The sequence below is a fragment of the Triturus cristatus genome, chromosome 4_2, assembly GCF_964204655.1.
Source record: "Triturus cristatus chromosome 4_2, aTriCri1.1, whole genome shotgun sequence".
NCBI classification, from domain to species: Eukaryota; Metazoa; Chordata; class Amphibia; order Caudata; family Salamandridae; genus Triturus; species Triturus cristatus.
This window is the reverse complement of record NC_140586.1, coordinates 231,882,194-231,900,673: the sequence shown is the minus strand read 5'-3', so window position 1 is coordinate 231,900,673 and position 18,480 is coordinate 231,882,194. Positions and strand designations below refer to the sequence as shown.

General features: G+C 51.2%; 1 protein-coding gene across 2 annotated transcripts in view; it reads left to right on the top strand.

The window, feature by feature from the left end:
• Positions 1-18,480, top strand: part of TMPRSS6 (transmembrane serine protease 6) — a 220,698-nt gene that overhangs the window by 21,774 nt on the left and 180,444 nt on the right. For both annotated transcript variants that reach the window (XM_085601346.1, XM_085601345.1), the window contains 2 exons: positions 7,643-7,782; positions 17,592-17,659. In XM_085601346.1, the coding sequence (XP_085457472.1) occupies positions 7,780-7,782; positions 17,592-17,659 (71 nt within the window). In that variant the 5' untranslated portion in view covers positions 7,643-7,779. The remainder of the gene's footprint in view (positions 1-7,642; positions 7,783-17,591; positions 17,660-18,480) is intronic.

The following is an 18,480-nucleotide window of genomic DNA, read 5'->3' as shown; positions in this document are numbered from 1 at the left end:
TCTCGCCTCAGTGCCTATTCTAATCATGGGTCCCACGCTGCAACTCTGGGCAATAGCTTGCTTAATCTCCACAACGGCCCCCCCGCGGCGGGATGCCTGGCTCTCACCTTGGGGATGCCCAGTACGGGTTATCTCACAGGGAAAAACCAGGACGGGTTCCCAATGCAAGCGCCAAGATGCCCAAGGGTAAGTTGAGCGCTATATAAGAACACATAATAATAATAATAATAATAATTATAATCTGTTAATTCAAACATATGCTCCAAAAGGTTGGAAGTGTGAGGATTCAGAAAACCCTGTCAAATAATCTCTCATCTGCAGGTGGTATTTGGGCTATTCACAAAGGTAACTTCTACTTGTGAGTAAGGTACACATGTAAGTTTACCCGTACACTTTTAAGCAAACTTACATCATTGAGCTGTTCACCATTTATGAATCTAAAGATACTCAAAAGGGTAGACTTACATGTCTCCACCCGCTGAAGCAAGGGTGGAGGAGCCAAGTTTACACCTGTAAATTACTACTCCCAGAAAAGGAGAATAATAAATCCAGCAACATGACCAACCACTGATACTGCCACACCCTTGCATAGAAAGTAATGGAGACAAGGACTTAAAACAGAACCCCATAGTAAATTAATTTATTTTGACAGTTTAAAAATATATATAGGGGCGTGGCCAAGATGGCGGGGTGAGCGGACGTTTCCTCCCGTAGCTCCTCCGGCCCGGCCAAGCTTGAGCCCTTTTCTTATGCTTTTCTCCCCCCGCTGAGGCTCAGCGTGGGAGAGGAGCGTGGCGGAGCACCTGGTGCACACGTTGTTGCCGTTTTGGTTCGGATCGCCTCGGGGGAAGTCCCCAAAAAGTCCGATCGAGCTCGAGGAGCGACGGAGGGCCTGAGAGACGGAGCGCATCGGAGTGCTGTCCGGGCGCCTCGGCTGGGCCTGGTGCTGAAAGTTGCGATCTGGAGGGAATCTGGCCCGTCGCTCGACGGAGGGTGAAGGAGCCCTGCGGGGGGGGGACCCGACGGTGCGGAAGACTTAGGACGGGTGCTTTGGCACTCAGACTTGTGTCGGTGACACTTCGCACTGCGGGGCCCCTGTCCCTTGGCCGAAGTACGGCGGACTCTCTGTTGGGGCCGGACCATCTGGGCCCCTGCGTGTGACAGACTGAAACCGGCGGTGGAACCTATTTGATTGCTGTGCGTTTTGGGGGCCCCGGTGGTGTCGCCGCGCCTGGTCGTTCTGCCCTGCCCCGCCCTGCCGCCATCTTGTCCCCGAGGGATCAGTGGTGTTGACCTTCACCGGAGCCCTTGCTGGTGGATGTATGTGACCGCCGCTGCTGCCGGGCTGACTTATTGGGGGATGTGCTGATGAGGAGCCCCCCACTGTAGCTTCCATTGCTGTCTCGGATGGGCACCTGCGGCTGGCGGTGACCGGACTGGACCGCCATTTTGTCACCTGTGACGCAGCGACTCTGCTTGTGGGGGGACACCCACGTCGAGCGCTTGCCAGTAGCTGGGCATCCCTGGGGCGGCTGGACCTGTGCCCGACCGCAGTGCTTGAGATGTCTGGAAGAGGCGGCTCGAAGAAGGGGGACCGCACCCTGCCGGACATGCTTGGCAGGGCCCAGCAACTGCGGGATAGAACACAGCCTTCGCCGGGGTCCTCCCGGGCCTCGGCGGATGTGACTTGGGGGGAGCCACCCGTCACGAGGACCTTTATGGAGGAACTGTTTAGCTCCCTCAGGGAGGACTTCCAGACACTGAAGCGGGAAGTGGCCAGCGAGGTCCGGGAAGTGCGCAGGGAAGTGGAGGGCCTTGGCGAGCGCGTTGAAACGGTGGAGACGGAGGCCCAACGCCGGGAGGAGGAGATGGTCCATCTTCAACAGGACGTTCTCCGCCTCCGGGAGCAGTGTGTTGAGCTCCAGGCCCACTCTGAGGACCTTGAGAACAGATCACGGAGGAACAACATTCCAGTGCGTGGTGTGCCGACTGCAGACGAGGGGTCCGATCTGGGGGGCTACCTGCGGGACCTGTTCCGAGAGATCCTGGGGGAAGCTGCGGACTTCCCCATTAGCATTGATAGGGCACATAGGGTTGGCCGGCAGCGCCAGTCATCGGCACCTCCACCGGACATTTTGGCCTTCCTGCCCAACTTCCCGCTGAAGGAACGCATCATGACTGAGGCCCGCAGGAAACAGCCCTTGACTTTCCGGGAGCGGCCGGTGGCGCTTTACCAGGACCTCTCCGCCATCACACTGCAGAAACGCAGGTCCTTCAGGATTGCCACTGACTTTTTGCGCGAACACGAGACGCCGTACTCTTGGGGTCATCCCTTCCGCCTGATCTTCCGGTGGAACGGGGTGCTACACCAGCTACGCTCCTTGCAGGACATTTGTGGAGTCCTGGGGCTTACGGCGGCGGAGGAGAAAGGAGCTACACCATCGTGGAGGCCCTCGGAGAGACGGAGCCGGCGGAGGTCGACGAGGCGACGATCAGCGGCCAGCGCAGGGCGTCCTGATTCCCCTACCATCAGGGCGGACATGGCCGACGCTTTGAGGGCGGCGGCCAGGGACTCGGCCGGCTCCACCGGCGTGGCCTTGACGGCCTAACACTCACTCCGGGGGGAGATGCCTTTAGCTTCTTTAAATGCTGGGTACAGGGCGGGGGGGTCGGGGGGGAGCGGCTGGAGGTGAGTGGCTGGACGTCCACTTCGTTCTTTTCTACGGACTTGCCCGTTTTGGGGCTTGACTGGGACAATGGGGTGTTTGAGTTTGCGTTTGGCTAGTTGCCAGGGTTGTGTTTTGGGTGGGTGTAGGGGTTGTTCTGGGGTTGGGGAGGTCCCGTCCGATGTTGTCCATGCCCACGCTTGGTCTGTTTTGGCTTGTCCTGCGCGGCTGCCCTGCGCGCCCCACCCGCTGATCCCCTGCCCATTGCACGGCGCTCCCGATCCCCGAGAGGAATGTCGGCCCTAAAGGTAGTGACCCTTAATGTTCAGGGTCTGAATAACCCCGTGAAGCGCAGAGCGATCTTATCTTTGCTGGAGGGGACGCAGGCGGACATTTGCCTTTTGCAGGAGACCCACTTATTGTCCCGGGATTGCCATAGGCTGCGCTCTGCTAAGTTCCCTACCCAGTTCTTCTCCTCGGCAGCGAACAAGACGGCGGGGGTAGCCATTCTTCTAGCGAGCTCCTTTAGGGGGGAGGTTTTGTATAAGTGTGCTGAACAGAAGGGGAGGCTTCTTGCGTATCGCATGCGCTTAGGAGGCTTAGCGTTTACGGTCGGCTCCGTTTATAGCCCAAACGACCACCAAGAGCGTTTCCTAGACTCCGTGTTGGTGGATGTCACTGCTTCTCCCGACCGCCACGTCATTTTGGGGGGAGACCTTTATATTGTCTTCGATTCTGTGATGGACAGATCGGCGCAGCGCTTCCCGCAGACGGGGGAACTGTCCCAGGCTGTGAAGGCCCGGATTGCGGAAATGGACTTACACGACCTTTGGCGCTCCATGCACCCCACGGATAGAGACTACTCTTACTTTTCACACGCACACCGAACCTACTCACGGCTGGACTACCTTCTGGTGAGTGGACCGATGCGTGCCGCTGCCACGGCGGCGGACATCGGGGTCCTGACCCTGTCTGACCATTCACCAGTCACCGGCGTTTTCCAGTGGCCGGCGGCCTTCCCCTCTCGGGGGGTGTGGCGCCTCCGGGATACCCTTTTACACAAAAAGTCTGTAGTGCAGCGCATTGGGGAGGTCATACAGGACTACCTAACTCACAATAGCAGCACCGACACTCTGCAGGCGACACAGTGGGCGGCATTGAAGGCAGTCCTCCGGGGGGAATTTATCTCTATCTCCGCAGCCGAAAATAGGGAGCGGCAACGGAAGAGGGACGAGCTGACCGTTCAGGTCCGGGGGCTTGAGCAGGTCCACCGCCGCACGGGGGCGCCAAGGGTGTGGAGGCAGCTGAAGGCTGCGAGGAAGCTCCTGTCGGCACTGGATCTTGATAGGGCGGAGTACGCCGCCTTGCGCTTGAAACATGCCTTCTACACTGGGGGGGACAAATGTGGCAAGCTCCTAGCACACCGGCTCCGGGTCACGCAGCAGCGTGGCGTCGTGAGGGAACTGGTGGGCACGGACGGGGTGGTCGTCTCCGGGGACGCAGAGGTAGCGGAATCTTTCCGCGGCTTCTACGAGGCGCTGTATGCTGGGGAGCCCTCCTCGCCACGGGACGCCGAAGGCTATTTGGAGTCGGTGACCCTTCCGGTGCTGGATCCGGCTCAGGCGGACCACCTGGAGCGGGATATCCATGTTGAAGAACTGATTTCCGCTATCGCGCGGCTGAAGCATGGTAAGGCCCCGGGCCCGGACGGGTACACGTCTTTGTTTTACAAGACTTTTTGCACGGCTGTGGCCCCTGTCCTTACTCGGCTATTTAATTCCTTTTCCGAACCGGGAGCCATCCCACCGGATCTCCTGAGGGCGACGGTCGCGGTAATTCCGAAACCTGGGAAGGACCGGGCCCTCTGCGGTTCGTATCGACCCATCTCGCTCTTAAATGTCGACCTCAAGTTGTATACAGGGATTCTGGCGTCCAGACTGGGTCCACACCTCCCCGGATTGGTGGAGGCGGACCAGGCTGGCTTTGTACCCGGCAGACAGACGGTTGACAATACCAAGCGGGTGGCGCATATTCTGGAGAAGGCCTCGCGGATCCCGGGGGAGCGGATGTTGCTGTCCGTTGATGCGGAGAAGGCCTTCGACAGAGTTCACTGGCCGTATCTCGAGCTGGTCCTCAAGAAATTGGGAATCGGGGATAAGTTCCGCACCATGGTATTCAACTGTTATAAGCATCCTTCAGCGTCGGTGCGGGTCAACGGGTGTAGCTCCGGTGGATTTGCCATCGAACGCGGCACGAGGCAGGGCTGCCCCCTCTCGCCGCTCTTGTTTGCCCTCTACATGGAGCCGTTTGCTCAGAGGATCCGCGATAACCCGGATGCTGTTGGGGTTCGGATGGGCCAGTATGTCCACACTGTCAGTCTCTACGCGGACGATGTCCTGTTGACCTTGGACGACCCTAGGAGGTCGCTGCCTGCTTGCCTCCAGGAACTGGACGCCTTTGCCTGTGTGGCCGGCTTCAAAATGAATATGAGCAAGTCGGTGGCGTTAGACGTGTCCCTGGCTGCGGACACCAGGAGGGACCTTCAGCGACTCTTTCCCATGCAGTGGTCCTCGTCCACGGTGCCATACCTTGGGATTCTGCTGGCGCCCACATTACCGGAGATGGTTACGGCCAATTATGCCTCCCTCAGCAGGAAGATCAAGGAGGAGCTTGGTCGCTGGAGCAAGGGCCTACTGTCCTGGCTGGGGCGAATCGCGGCGGTTAAGATGACGGTTTTGCCCCAGATACTGTATCTTTTCCGGGCCCTCCCTCTCCAGCCGCCGGTGGGCTGGATACGACAAATGCAGGCTGACATCTCCCGCTTTGTCTGGCAGGGCCGCAAGCCACGAATGAAGAGGGTCCTCTCCACGCTTGCTCCGGAGGCGGGGGGTCTCGGTATTCCGGACCTCCGTAAGTACTTTCAGGCGGCACAGCTGCGATATCTGGTGGAGTGGAGCAGGTGGGAGTCCGACAAACACTGGCTCTTTCAAGACCAGGCAGTGGCGGGCCGCACCTTACAAGAGGTTCCATTCTCGCGCCGCGCGCACCGCCCCCCTAACCTTTACGCTTCTTTTGTTACGCGGGTCCCCCTGCGGGTGTGGGACGCAGTCTGTGGGGCTCGGGGCCTCACCACCTTCCCTTCGCCGTTCACACCCATAGTGGGCAACCCGGACTTCTCCCCAGGGATGGAGCCGGGAGTTTTCTCCCATTGGGTGCAGGCGGGCTGCAGGGCGCTCTTCCAGATCTATGGCCCGGAGGGAGTGATTCCGTTTCAGCAACTCCGCCAGGAGTTCGGCCTGATGGAGCTGGACAGATTGCGCTACATGCAGGTTCGGCATTGGGCCCTCCAGCCCCAGGTGCGTGACACCGCTGCTCGTCAAATTACACCGTATGAGAGGTGGCTGGCTACCCGGACCTCCGACGCTAACCTAATTACCGATCTGTACAAGTACCTACAACCCCCGCCGTTTCACTATTACAACCCGGGGAGGGAGCGCTGGCACAGGGAATTGGGTAGGACACTCAGCCACAAGGAATGGGACAAAATTGCGTATCGGGCGCGGCACTCTGCATATCACACGGGCCTTACGGAGACCTTTACTAAGGTGTCCACTTATTGGTACTACACCCCGGAGAGACTGTATGAAATGCATAAACACACTGACAAGGGGTGCTGGTAGGGCTGCGGGCAGGAGGGTACCCAATCACACATTCTTTGGGATTGCCCCGTGCTGACCGCTTACTGGAAGGAAGTTTTGGACGAGGTGGATAAGCACTTTGGGATAGAGCTGCCGCGCTTCCCGGCGTATGTCCTGCTGGGCCTCCCCAATGACCTAATGTACCCACTGAAGTCCCGCAGGGGTAGGCAGATCGCGATTGCGCTGGGGTCTGCGGTCCAGAACATCCTTATCCACTGGCGCACCACCACTGTCCCCTCCATCACGGGTTGGTTGCATAGGCTTTGGCATGTGCTGGGAATGGAGAAGCTGTCGCTCACGGTGGCGGGGGAGATAGACCAATTTGAAGAGCTGTGGCAACCCTTTCTAGCGCTGCTGTCCACCGAATTCCGGGAGCTCACCTGTCCGAGGTATCTTAGGCTTCTCAGGTTGACGCCGCCGGTGATCCCGGCGGACTAGATCACATGTGAGACGGGGGCCTCGGGGGGGGGGGTGCGGGGCTTCTTGGTAAGGATTAATCTGGCGCGGGACCATAGGACGGGGGGGTGGGGTATTGTTTTTTCTTCCTTCCTTTCTTTACTGGGGGGATGGGGGATGGGGGGTGGTGGATTGTGCTTTGTTGAGTTGCTGCTGGCTTTCATTGCTCAGATTTGGGGTGTTGGATATGCACGCAGGGATTCCACAGATTGCATTTCTAGCCTTTCATTTACTGTGCTTTTCCCCTGGCCCATCGAGCTATCCATCGCCAACCCTCTTGAGTTGCACCTTTTTTCTTTGATTGTATTATATGTACCCTAACCCCCTATCCCCCTCCCCCATGGTTTGTTGTGTTTCAATAAAAACGTTTTAAACATAAAAATATATATAAAATTAATTAGGAACTATGCATACATCAGAGAATGGAAATTTTCATGTTCTATCTCTTTAGCATGTATAATGAACAATATGACAATCCAAGCACAGGTTTATGGGTTGCACAAACTGTAAATTAGCATGCTTTCTTTACCCTTGACTTGCACCATAAACTGCATTCATTTTGAAATGCACCTTTATCATTTTTGCGTAAATCCAGGCCTGTGTTCAGTATAAAATGAAAAATACTTATAGAACACTTGCTACACACATCAGACTGATGTAGGATGGAGAAAGGCAACAACAAAACTAATGGACTAAGGAAGGTGGAATTTAAAATTAGAAGATGGACTAGCGCATTTGGAAGAGAAGGGTTGTAAGAATGGAGAACTAATTTTGTCTCCATCTTTGTAGGCTCTGACCAGGCTCTGTTGTTTTTCATTTCAGACTTCAACTCTCCATCTGAGCCTCTGGTAAGCCAGACTTTTGCCTGCAGCTTGCGGATCCAGAACCGGCAGCTAAGCCAGGACCTTACCCGACAGGACTCAAAAGCCTTCAAAGTGGAGGCCAGCAAAGTGCAGAAGATGGTGAGAGATGGAAGGGTACCAGGGTTATGATCTATACCTGGGAGAGGGGATCCAGCACTACAAGAGAGGCACCTGTAACCACAAAACAAGAGATGGAATAGAACCTAGGACTGTATTTAGAATGCAGAGAGGGGATTGTGAAGTGATATGTCAGAGAAAAGTAGGAAATGCAGGAGAGGGAGAGAAACATGTAACCGCAAGACGAGAGGGAAGTCAAAGTAGAGTTGTGTCCCAGAGTTCAAGGGATACATGCGGGTCATATAAGAGGAGAGGGAGGGAAACCTGGCACCACAAGAGAAAGAGGAGAGAAACCTGGAGGCTGGAGCTGTGATCTTCAACATAGGGAGAGAATATGGAGAGATGTGTCAGAGGATCGTAGTACATGAAAGAATGTGAGGGGGCATCAAAGCACAAGAGAAGAGAGGAAGGAGAACCTGAGGCAGTAATCTAGAGTGCAAGGAAGAGGATCACAGAAACACACACGAGTAAAGTAAGTGATCGTTGGGCATGGACGTCAATTGGGAGGCACCATGGGTCGCAGCTGCGACCCCCAGCTTTATTTCCCTATGCTACCCCTGGGACTCTCCTTGCGACACCTAGCTATGGGAGGCCACTGGGCAGCACAAAGATGAGAAAGCAAACATGGCTTCATAAAGCCACGCTGTGGTGAACTAGTGCGTCAGGGGCTGCATGCTTGTGAAAGCCAGAATCGGGAAGAAAGCGAAGGGCAGCTGGGGGGGGGGGGGGGGGGGGGGGAGAGGGGAGCAAATCTCAATATCTACCAATCATTATACACCGTAATATTCGTAATTTTTGTGGTCATTATACGTCAATCAATGATTTCACACCTCAATAATGATAAATATGCGCTTTATTTCGTCCTTCAACCAGGCAAGCCTGTAATGAAAGATGTCACTATTGTCCAACCCAAGGGTACTCATTTCACTGATTATATAAGGATAAAAGGCTGAACAAGACACGTTAGAACTTCAAAACTGCGACCCACAGCATTAACCCACTTTACTATTGCACCAGCGGGCCTCCGCCCAGCTTACCAGAGCAATGACAATTATGTTGCTACATGATGCAGAACATAACATGTCACAGCCCAAGCCAGATGGGAAAGGGTGAAAGATACCTTTTCAGGGCCTTTCTGCAAGACAATATTTTAGGGATGTTTCCAATTTTGGATACAGGGTGTGCCATGGAGGTGGGCTTCTGAACCTGCCTGGAAGAATTTGTTCTGGCAGAAGGGGTGGCGTAGCTTGGAGAAGACGCCCCATGATGTTGTGTTTTTAGGTGGGACGGGCCCAGGTTGAAGACACTAGCTGCCCCTGGCCCCAGTTTTTGAGTTGGTATTGCTTGTTCACTTGACGCAAGTAGATACGCTTGAATGCGGGAGAGGTGGGCGCGGAGTCCAAAGACAAGATTATCTGCCGTATTTATTATTATTTGTTTATGGAACATTATTCCCACCAATCGTCCAAGAGACAAAGGGACATATTTACAAGCCCCTATCACCACCAGAACGTCACTTTTTTTTACGTTGTGGTGGCAATAGGGGCTTCACTTTATTTACAAGGCAGTGTTAAGCCACTTAACGTGACTTAACGCTGCCTTGTAAATAAGGCACCCCTTCACTCTATACTTAGCGTGAAATGGTGGGCAGTGGGTGGTGTGGTGGGCGTTCCGCCGCAACACCCATCAATTTTGACCCTACATTATATTTACAAGAGTGGTGTAGATATGGGGCAGCATCAAAATTAAGATCAGGGAAAACCTGGCCGTAACAAGGCACAACGAGGAGAAATGCTTTATTTCTGAGCATTTTAGCTCTTTTTATGTGTGCTGCATTGTGCAACTTCTGCACAAGCAGCACACATAGAAGTTACTAATCACCATTTGAGATTGTTTATGTGCAGAAGGGACACTTACCTACACATAGTTGTTCCCCACAACGCAGGCACCCTTGCACTATGATACAGTGGTGCCTGCATTGGCGCTAGGCAGCTGAAATTAGCGTCAGCACAGGGGGAATCACAAGGCTGCACCGTATTGTTGTTAATACAGTGCAGCCCTGCGTTTCAGAAGTGGCGGAGCGCGACAGTAAACCAAGAAGGGTAACGCCACGCTCTGTCACTTCTTTGTAAATATGCCCCAAAGTGGGAGTGACTATCTTAGATTTGCGCAGCTTTTGAAGGCTTGGTTGAGGAGCGACAGTGGCAATTTAGCTTTTTCTGTCATCCGGGGTCTGCCAAGGAAATTACGTCTTTAGGCACATGACCAATAACAGCCTCAAGCCTGCAATGGAAACCTCTGGACCAATTTGAAAGTCATTCCCGGACTGCTGAATTCACTGCAATGCAGTGCTTAATTTGAGCCGGTGCTTTCCGGTGCTCAGCACTGGCACTTAATTGGATTCCGGTGCTGGGCACCGGCACCTAACTGTTTTAAGTATGGTGTTGACAGTCTACCACATGGTGGCGCTGCTCATCTAATTTAGAGATGAGCAGAACAACGGTTGTTTAGGAATACAATAGACATTAAAATAGTGCTAATACCTGCCTCCTCAGCCATTCCTTTAGCTTTGGGGACCTGGAATAATCTGACTGTCGAATGTATATACGAGAGAGATGGTTAGTAGTTGTTTTGGCAGCTATGAAAAGGGCGATGTGGGGTGCAAGCCTCAATGGCCTCTTGGTCAGAGCCCTGGCACTTAATATTTTACAAACTAAGCACTGCTGCAATGTCTTGGCATTGGTAGAATGCGGGTTAGATAAATGGCGAATTCACAACAGTATTGAAGGTAGGGACCGAAGAGGGTCAAAATTGGAGTTTCTCTTTTTAGACTGTTTTTCCGTACAAGTAATTACTTTACCTTGAAAACAACTTATACGTGTTTCTTACATTTTGAAAGTCACAGTCACATTATGCAACATATGGCTATTACAGGAGAGTGTCTGAGTTTCAGATCTGAACTGATTCCAGACTTACTCTTTCCATTCATTGCACGTCTTGCTCTAGGGTTCAGGGAAGTCGGAGAGCCAGGGGCGCCTACAAAGATCTGAATTTGTGGGACGTATTAAAGAGTGGTGCTTTGCAGCAGTTTTAGGATCATAGAGTTTTTTGTTGCTCAAATGGATGTAATTCCTGATATGTATGTTTCCCCCGTCTTTATTGCTTGATTTTGCTCGCAAGAAGTGTCACTCATAGACGTTGAATGTCACTCATAATTACACTGAAATAATGAAAGTCTCGCGTATGGGCAATCTCAATCCTTGCCAGCTATGCACGTTCATATTCTGTAGCTCCCACGCTCTTGCCACTTGCTTAGACCTTCAGGAGCCTGCAGCAGGCACTTGTCTCGAAAGTGGAACTGTTATTGAACGTGCCTGTTTCGAGAGGGGAGGCCTTCCTTCAGAAAGAGATGGGGCTAACCTGTAAGTGGATAAATAAGTACTTTTGTTCCAGTCTGAAATGGGGATGCAAAGACCTTTCTGCCTCTGTGAAAAGTTAGAACTAAACCAGCTAGGGTCATGAAGAAAAATAAGTCACTGCTCTGTGCTGTTTTGCACTCCTCACCAAACGAAATCAGCGTTCTACAATGTAGCCAAGACACCAGGGTCTAACGCTGGCACCCTCGACCCTTCATGGTTCAGACGACCATGGCCTAGAGACCAGGATACCTTTCATTGCACGCACCTGAGGAGCTATGGCTGACTCATCCCACTGTAGCGCTAGACCACTAAACCCTGACAAGGAGGTCAGAGGAACGGGAAAGAAGAATTACACTTTTTCTACATTGTTTCTGGAGGCCTTATGTTGCCTCGCAAGTAGCCTACCTAATGTGAGTTTTAACTTTGCATTCTGGTACCTGTAGTCCTGGAGTTACAGTGGGGTAATCAAATCTACAAGCAAAATAATGCATAGATCATTCCTGGACTGGATGAGCTTTTTCTGCCCGACACTGAGGAACATGCAATCTGTGGGATTCTTGAGTATACCTTGCAAAACTGTATCTGCCATGTGTCCCGGCATAGGGTGAAATATATTTCATTTTATGGAAATGACAAGCTTCCATTTGTGAAATTTGACTTGTGCTAGCATTCAAGCTCGAAGTGTTTACATATTGACTACTCATAGTACTGACAGCCATAAAGCTCCTTTAGTACATCTCTATCCTCCCTGCAGCCAGGCATCACTAGCCCAGTACTAAGACTAGCATGGAGCTCACGCTGCATCACTAGCCTCACTGCCGCCAGGCATCACTAGCCCAGTACTAAGACTAGCATGGAGCTCACGCTGCATCTCTAGCCTCACTGCCGCCAGGCATCACTGGCCCAGTACTAAGACTAGCATGGAGCTCACGCTGCATCTCTAGCCTCACTGCCGCCAGGCATCACTAGCCCAGTACTAAGACTAGCATGGAGCTCACGCTGCATCACTAGCCTCACTGCCGCCAGGCATCACTAGCCCAGTACTAAGACTAGCATGGAGCTCACGCTGCATCTCTAGCCTCACTGCCGCCAGGCATCACTAGCCCAGTACTAAGACTAGAATGGAACTCACACTGCATCTCTAGCCTCACTGCCGCCAGGCATCACTAGCCCAGTACTAAGACTAGCATGGAGCTCACGCTGCATCACTAGCCTCACTGCCGCCAGGCATCACTAGCCCAGTACTAAGACTAGCATGGAGCTCACGCTGCATCTCTAGCCTCACTGCCACCAGGCATCACTATCCCAGTACTAAGACTAGCATGGAACTCACACTGCATCTCTAGCCTCACTGCCGCCAGGCATCACTAGCCCAGTACTAAGACTAGAATGGAACTCACACTGCATCTCTAGCCTCACTGCCGCCAGGCATCACTAGCCCACTACTAAGACTAGCATAGAGCTCACACTGCATCTCTAGCCTCACTGCCACCAGGCATCACTAGCCCAGTACTAAGACTAGCATGGAGCTCACACTGCATCTCTAGCCTCACTGCCGCCAGGCATCACTAGCCCAGTACTAAGACTAGCATGGAGCTCAAACTGCATCTCTAGCCTCACTGCCGCCAGGCATCACTAGCCCAGTACTAAGACTAGCATGGAGCTCACACTGCATCTCTAGCCTCACTGCCGCCAGGCATCACTAGCCCAGTACTAAGACTAGCATGGAGCTCAAACTGCATCTCTAGCCTCACTGCCGCCAGGCATCACTAGCCCAGTACTAAGACTAGCATGGAGCTCACACTGCATCTCTTGCCTCACTGCCGCCAGGCATCACTAGCCCAGTACTAAGACTAGCATGGAGCTCACGCTGCATCTCTAGCCTCACTGCCGCCAGGCATCACTAGCCCAGTACTAAGACTAGCATGGAGCTCACACTGCATCTCTAGCCTCACTGCCGCCAGGCATCACTAGCCCAGTACTAAGACTAGCATGGAGCTCACGCTGCATCTCTAGCCTCACTGCCGCCAGGCATCACTAGCCCAGTACTAAGACTAGCATGGAGCTCACGCTGCATCTCTAGCCTCACTGCCGCCAGGCATCACTAGCCCAGTACTAAGACTAGCATGGAGCTCACGCTGCATCTCTAGCCTCACTGCCGCCAGGCATCACTAGCCCAGTACTAAAACTAGCATGGAGCTCACGCTGCATCTCTAGCCTCACTGCCGCCAGGCATCACTAGCCCAGTACTAAGACTAGCATGGAGCTCACGCTGCATCTCTAGCCTCACTGCCGCCAGGCATCACTAGCCCAGTACTAAAACTAGCATGGAGCTCACGCTGCATCTCTAGCCTCCCTGCCGCCAGGCATCACTAGCCCAGTACTAAGACTAGCATGGAGCTCACGCTGCATCTCTAGCCTCACTGCCACCAGGCATCACTAGCCCAGTACTAAGACTAGCATGGAGCTCACGCTGCATCTCTAGCCTCACTGCCGCCAGGCATCACTAACCCAGTACTAAGACTAACATGGAGCTCACGCTGCATCTCTAGCCTCACTGCCGCCAGGCATCACTAGCCCAGTACTAAGACTAGCATGGAGCTCACACTGCATCTCTAGCCTCACTGCCGCCAGGCATCACTAGCCCAGTACTAAGACTAGCATGGAGCTCAAACTGCATCTCTAGCCTCACTGCCGCCAGGCATCACTAGCCCAGTACTAAGACTAGCATAGAGCTCACACTGCATCTCTGTCCTCATTTGTACCATGCACTGCCTTCCTCCGAGCTTTCACAATGCATCGCTATCCTCACTTGCACAATGCACTGCTACTGTCCTAGTACTAAGTCTAGCACAGAGCTCTCTTAATGGAACTCTATCCTCACTTGCACCAAGCATGACTGCTAGCCCAGTACTAAGACTTCCTCTGGGCTCTCACAAAGCACTCACATTGCATTTCTATCCTCACTTGCACCATGTATTGCTATCACACTACTTAGGGGTTCATTACAAGATGCTTGTAATCAAACGTTGACCATACAAGCTCCAAAGTACTGACTCCGACTGGTATCTTCACCCCTAATATGTGCATCGCAAGTTAAATTCCCCAGAATGGGGAAAAAAAACACGTGAACCTGGGAATAGTAGGTCCTTTACCACACATGGATTCCTAATTCTAGGGTCTTTACAATTTTTTATGATTCTCCACATGCTGTGGCCAGGTGATAAAATGTCAGCGTACGCGTGGATTTAGCAGGTGTGGAACTGCACAGGGTAAAATTGGGCCTTAAACTAGTACTTTAGGATTCAAGAACACCAGGCCACCGAGACTCAGCCAGTGCAGATTCCCCCTGTGGATGCTGCTCCAGCAGACTTGGAATGAGGACTAAAAATGTCCATGAAGCTCTCGTAAAGCATCTATATATTCACTTGCACCCGGCATCACTATCCTAGTTCTAAGATTTCCATGGAGCTTTCGCTATGCATTTCTAGCATTATGCACTACTCTACTAGCTCTGAGATATCTCCATATCCTTCACAGTGCACCTCTGTAAGTAGTACTAATAGCATATAATCTGTAATGTGCACTATTATACTTCTAATCAGACATCTGCTGAGCTTTCACATTTCACCTCTCTCCTGATTTTCATCACGCACTGACATGCTAGTATGGGCACATCCTCTCAGCTCCTGCAAGCTGGGACTCCCCTGACGTGTACTGTACACTGGTATCACAGTATGGAGGCAAGAACAGCACTGCTGAAAAGTAATTAGGCTCAACAGCTCAATTGCTTAGCCTAAGCTCCAGGACTGGTAGTGCTGCTCATTCTGCATCCGTTTTGTGTGGTGGTCTAGGTGCTTACACTCATGCTGCCTCTGCTGTGCCCATTCTGTGAGTATGAGGGATGCCTCCACTGCTGCAGCCCATGCTGCCCCTAATCTGTGTACCTGATGAAAGCTTCCAGTTGTAATGGTGCCTGAGCATTTGGGGGCTGTGGTTAGCATTTGAGGTGAGCTGTCTGGCATATGGTGTCTATCACATAGCATGTGATAGTTGCATGCCTGACATCTCATGGTAGCATACTAATGATTCTATGTGTTCGGACTAAAATAGGCTTATACTCGCTTTAGCATCTCTGTTATTTTTTTTTATTTGAACGTGTTGTTTTATTTTGGTCCTATTTCAGTTTTTTTATTTTCAGCAAAGGCTCCTCCTGTGATGTCATCAGGGCATACACTCACATGACATCACTTCCTGTATTACCAGCAGGGACAATGTTATGTGATATCACATCCAGTGATGTCATCACAGGTCAAAGGGTGCACAATGTCACTTCCACTAACCCTAACATTCTGGTGAATTTACTTCCATGTCCTTGGGTTGTGATCTAGGGCACATTGAGGGAAGTCTTGACCACTTGAGGGGGAGCAGAACTTAAAATCAGAAAAGAGATGAGGGGGAGAATCTGAAACCTTGATCTACAGCATAGAGGAAGGGAATATAGATGTGCACGCTGAAAACAGAGTATGGAAATACAAAAGAGGAGTGGGGAGAATGGAACAGAGCAGAGGGGGAGAGAAGGTAACTGGAAACCATAAGGTAGGAGCAGGAGAGGAAACTCTGGCCACAAGAAAGAGAGGGGAGCAGGTCCCACAAGAGAGAAGGGGGTAGAAACCTGGGACTGGATGGAAGGGAAACATGGAACATTACACCAGAAGAAGGTGAGTTATGAAATAGAGGGATTCAGAGGTACATATGCCTGTGAGAGAGCAGAAGGAAGGGAACATGAACACAAGTGTGAAGAAAAAGAGAAAATGGAACTTCAAGATAAAAGGGAAGGCAACATGATCACAAGAGTGGAAAGAAATGATAACATGTAGCCCCATCACAGGGGACCTGGGACATCGATCTAGATAGTATAGGGCGAATTGATGGAAAGATGCATCAGAAGAAATGTGCCTACTGTAATATGAGACAGCAGAAGGAGGGGAACATAGAACCAAAAGAGAAAGAAGATGTGAAACCATAGAAAAGGAGAGGGAGGGATACCTCAACCACATCAGAGAAAAATGAACCGTGGAATCACATGAGCTGAAAGAGATGAAACCAGTCGGGCTGGCATGTCTTGTGGCTGGAGGGCAGGGGTGTCACGCGGGGGCTAGGGGTTAATTTAATTAATACTTTTAATGAAAATTAAACCTACATTTTCGCAGGCCGGGTCCCGTGTCTTCAGGAAGTAGGCAGCCTCCCTCCCTTCCCCTCCCCTAAGCCAATCACAACGCTCCAGTGGAGCGTTGTTATTGGTCGGGTTGCCGCCCAGGAGGGGGCTTACGGGGAGGCCATGTTCTCTTTGTTGGCAGCAATGCAGCCTGCATGGAGAAGTATAGAGTGCACATGACTGGTTTGGGCGGCCCCCGAGGGCCGACCAACCAGTCAGCGCCCTCAGCAGTAGGCAAACCACTCCTCCCCTGCCCTAGGGCAGACCTGCCCACCCCCAACCAAACCCTTCTGCTTTCTCGCAGTGCGAGAAGCAGAAAAATAAAATGGTAGTTATTACCATTTTATGTTTCTACTTCTCGCACTGCAAGAAATCAGTGGGGCGACGCTCCTCCGCCCTAGTGGAGGAGCCGCCCTTGAAACCACAGAAGGGAGAAGGGAAGTTAGCATAGAACCACAAGTGAGAGGAGAGGAATGGGAACATAGAACCACAAGAGGAGTTGGAGGGGAACACATAATATCAAAAAGACGTGAGCAAGGAACCACGAGAATAAAAAGGAGTACATTGGCCTATAAAAGTGACAAAAGGGAGAACACAGAGGAGACTAGAGGGAACACTGAACCAGAGACAGGGAAGGAGTGTGATGTGATTACAGAAAAGGAGGATCTGGAACCACAAAAAAAGGAAAGGAGAGTTGAACATTGTACCAAAAACTAGAGAGGGAGAGAGAAATAGAAATACAAACACCCTTCCTTGAGGAACATAAAACTACAAGGGCCATTCTTTGTAGTCCTATTTTCCTCTCCTTCACATCTTTTGAGGTTTCATTTTCTAGGAGAGAAAGAAGGGGAAAGGGACAAACAAGGAAAGAGGGTCAACAATAGAAACATAGGGGATGAAAGGGAGGGAAACATGGAACCATGCAAAAGAGTAGAGGACCTTGGAAGATGAACATGGTACCAGAGAAGAAGGAGGGGGAAGTGAGATCATGTATCAAAGGAGAGAAGGAGGGATCTTGAGTTGCTAGAAAGACAACAGATTTCACCCTAATTCATTGATTCTTAAGCCCATGCTCCTGCTTCAACAGCAGACGGCGTAGTATGTGGACTCGATTAGCTAAATGATGCGCTCTATCCTTCTTGCTCTGATTGCAGGTGGGGGACTTAGTCCGAGCAACAAAACTGGCTCCGTTCTTCAACTCCAGCACTGTCTATGCCTTCGGGTAAGGATTCCTTGCATCAACTTGTGTCTTGTGCTCTCTTGCGCGTGCCTCCTGACACCTCTACTTCTGACGAGTCGTCTCCTTTTCCAATTTCTCGGCAGCACAGATAACAACAGATCAGCACATCAGAAAAATAACTATATATATATATATATATATATATATATATATATATATATCATGTAACAATCATGAGAAAACTGAAGCATAAAGGGTACAAAGATACCTGCGAGTTGAACATCATTCATTGACATGTAATTGCTTCTACCTGAGATAGTTTTCTGGTAGTTTCAATAGTGAGCAATTATCACTGGCACAACAGAATAGAACAACATAAGTTCAACTTACATTGGTCGGATGTGCTTGACTAAACGACGAACTAAAAATAATAGTGAGGCAGTGTGCCCCCATCCTCCTGTTTAAAAATATTAGTAGCACCACTAGCATCTGAAATTGCTCAAAAATACCACCCTGCACCTGTCGCAAGTTAGCTTAATGTGCAATTCATTAACAATAAATGTACACAACAATAACATAGAAAGTATATAGTGAAGTCTTGTATTGGTCTGGAAAAACAGAAACAAAAAAGGTGTAACAAAACCCAGGAAAAAGCACTGGAATAAAATCATCATATATAACACTCCCTTTTAAAGATTCAGTTAAATGGATCATTAAGAAAAGATGGTCCAACTAAATGTCATATAGTTATTAATAACCACCAGCTTTCCACAAAAGATAACAATTTAAAACCTGAGATTTCTCAGGGTCAGTTGCAACAGTTCATAGGCGTCCATGGCTCTCAGACTGCAGCAAACGCCCTC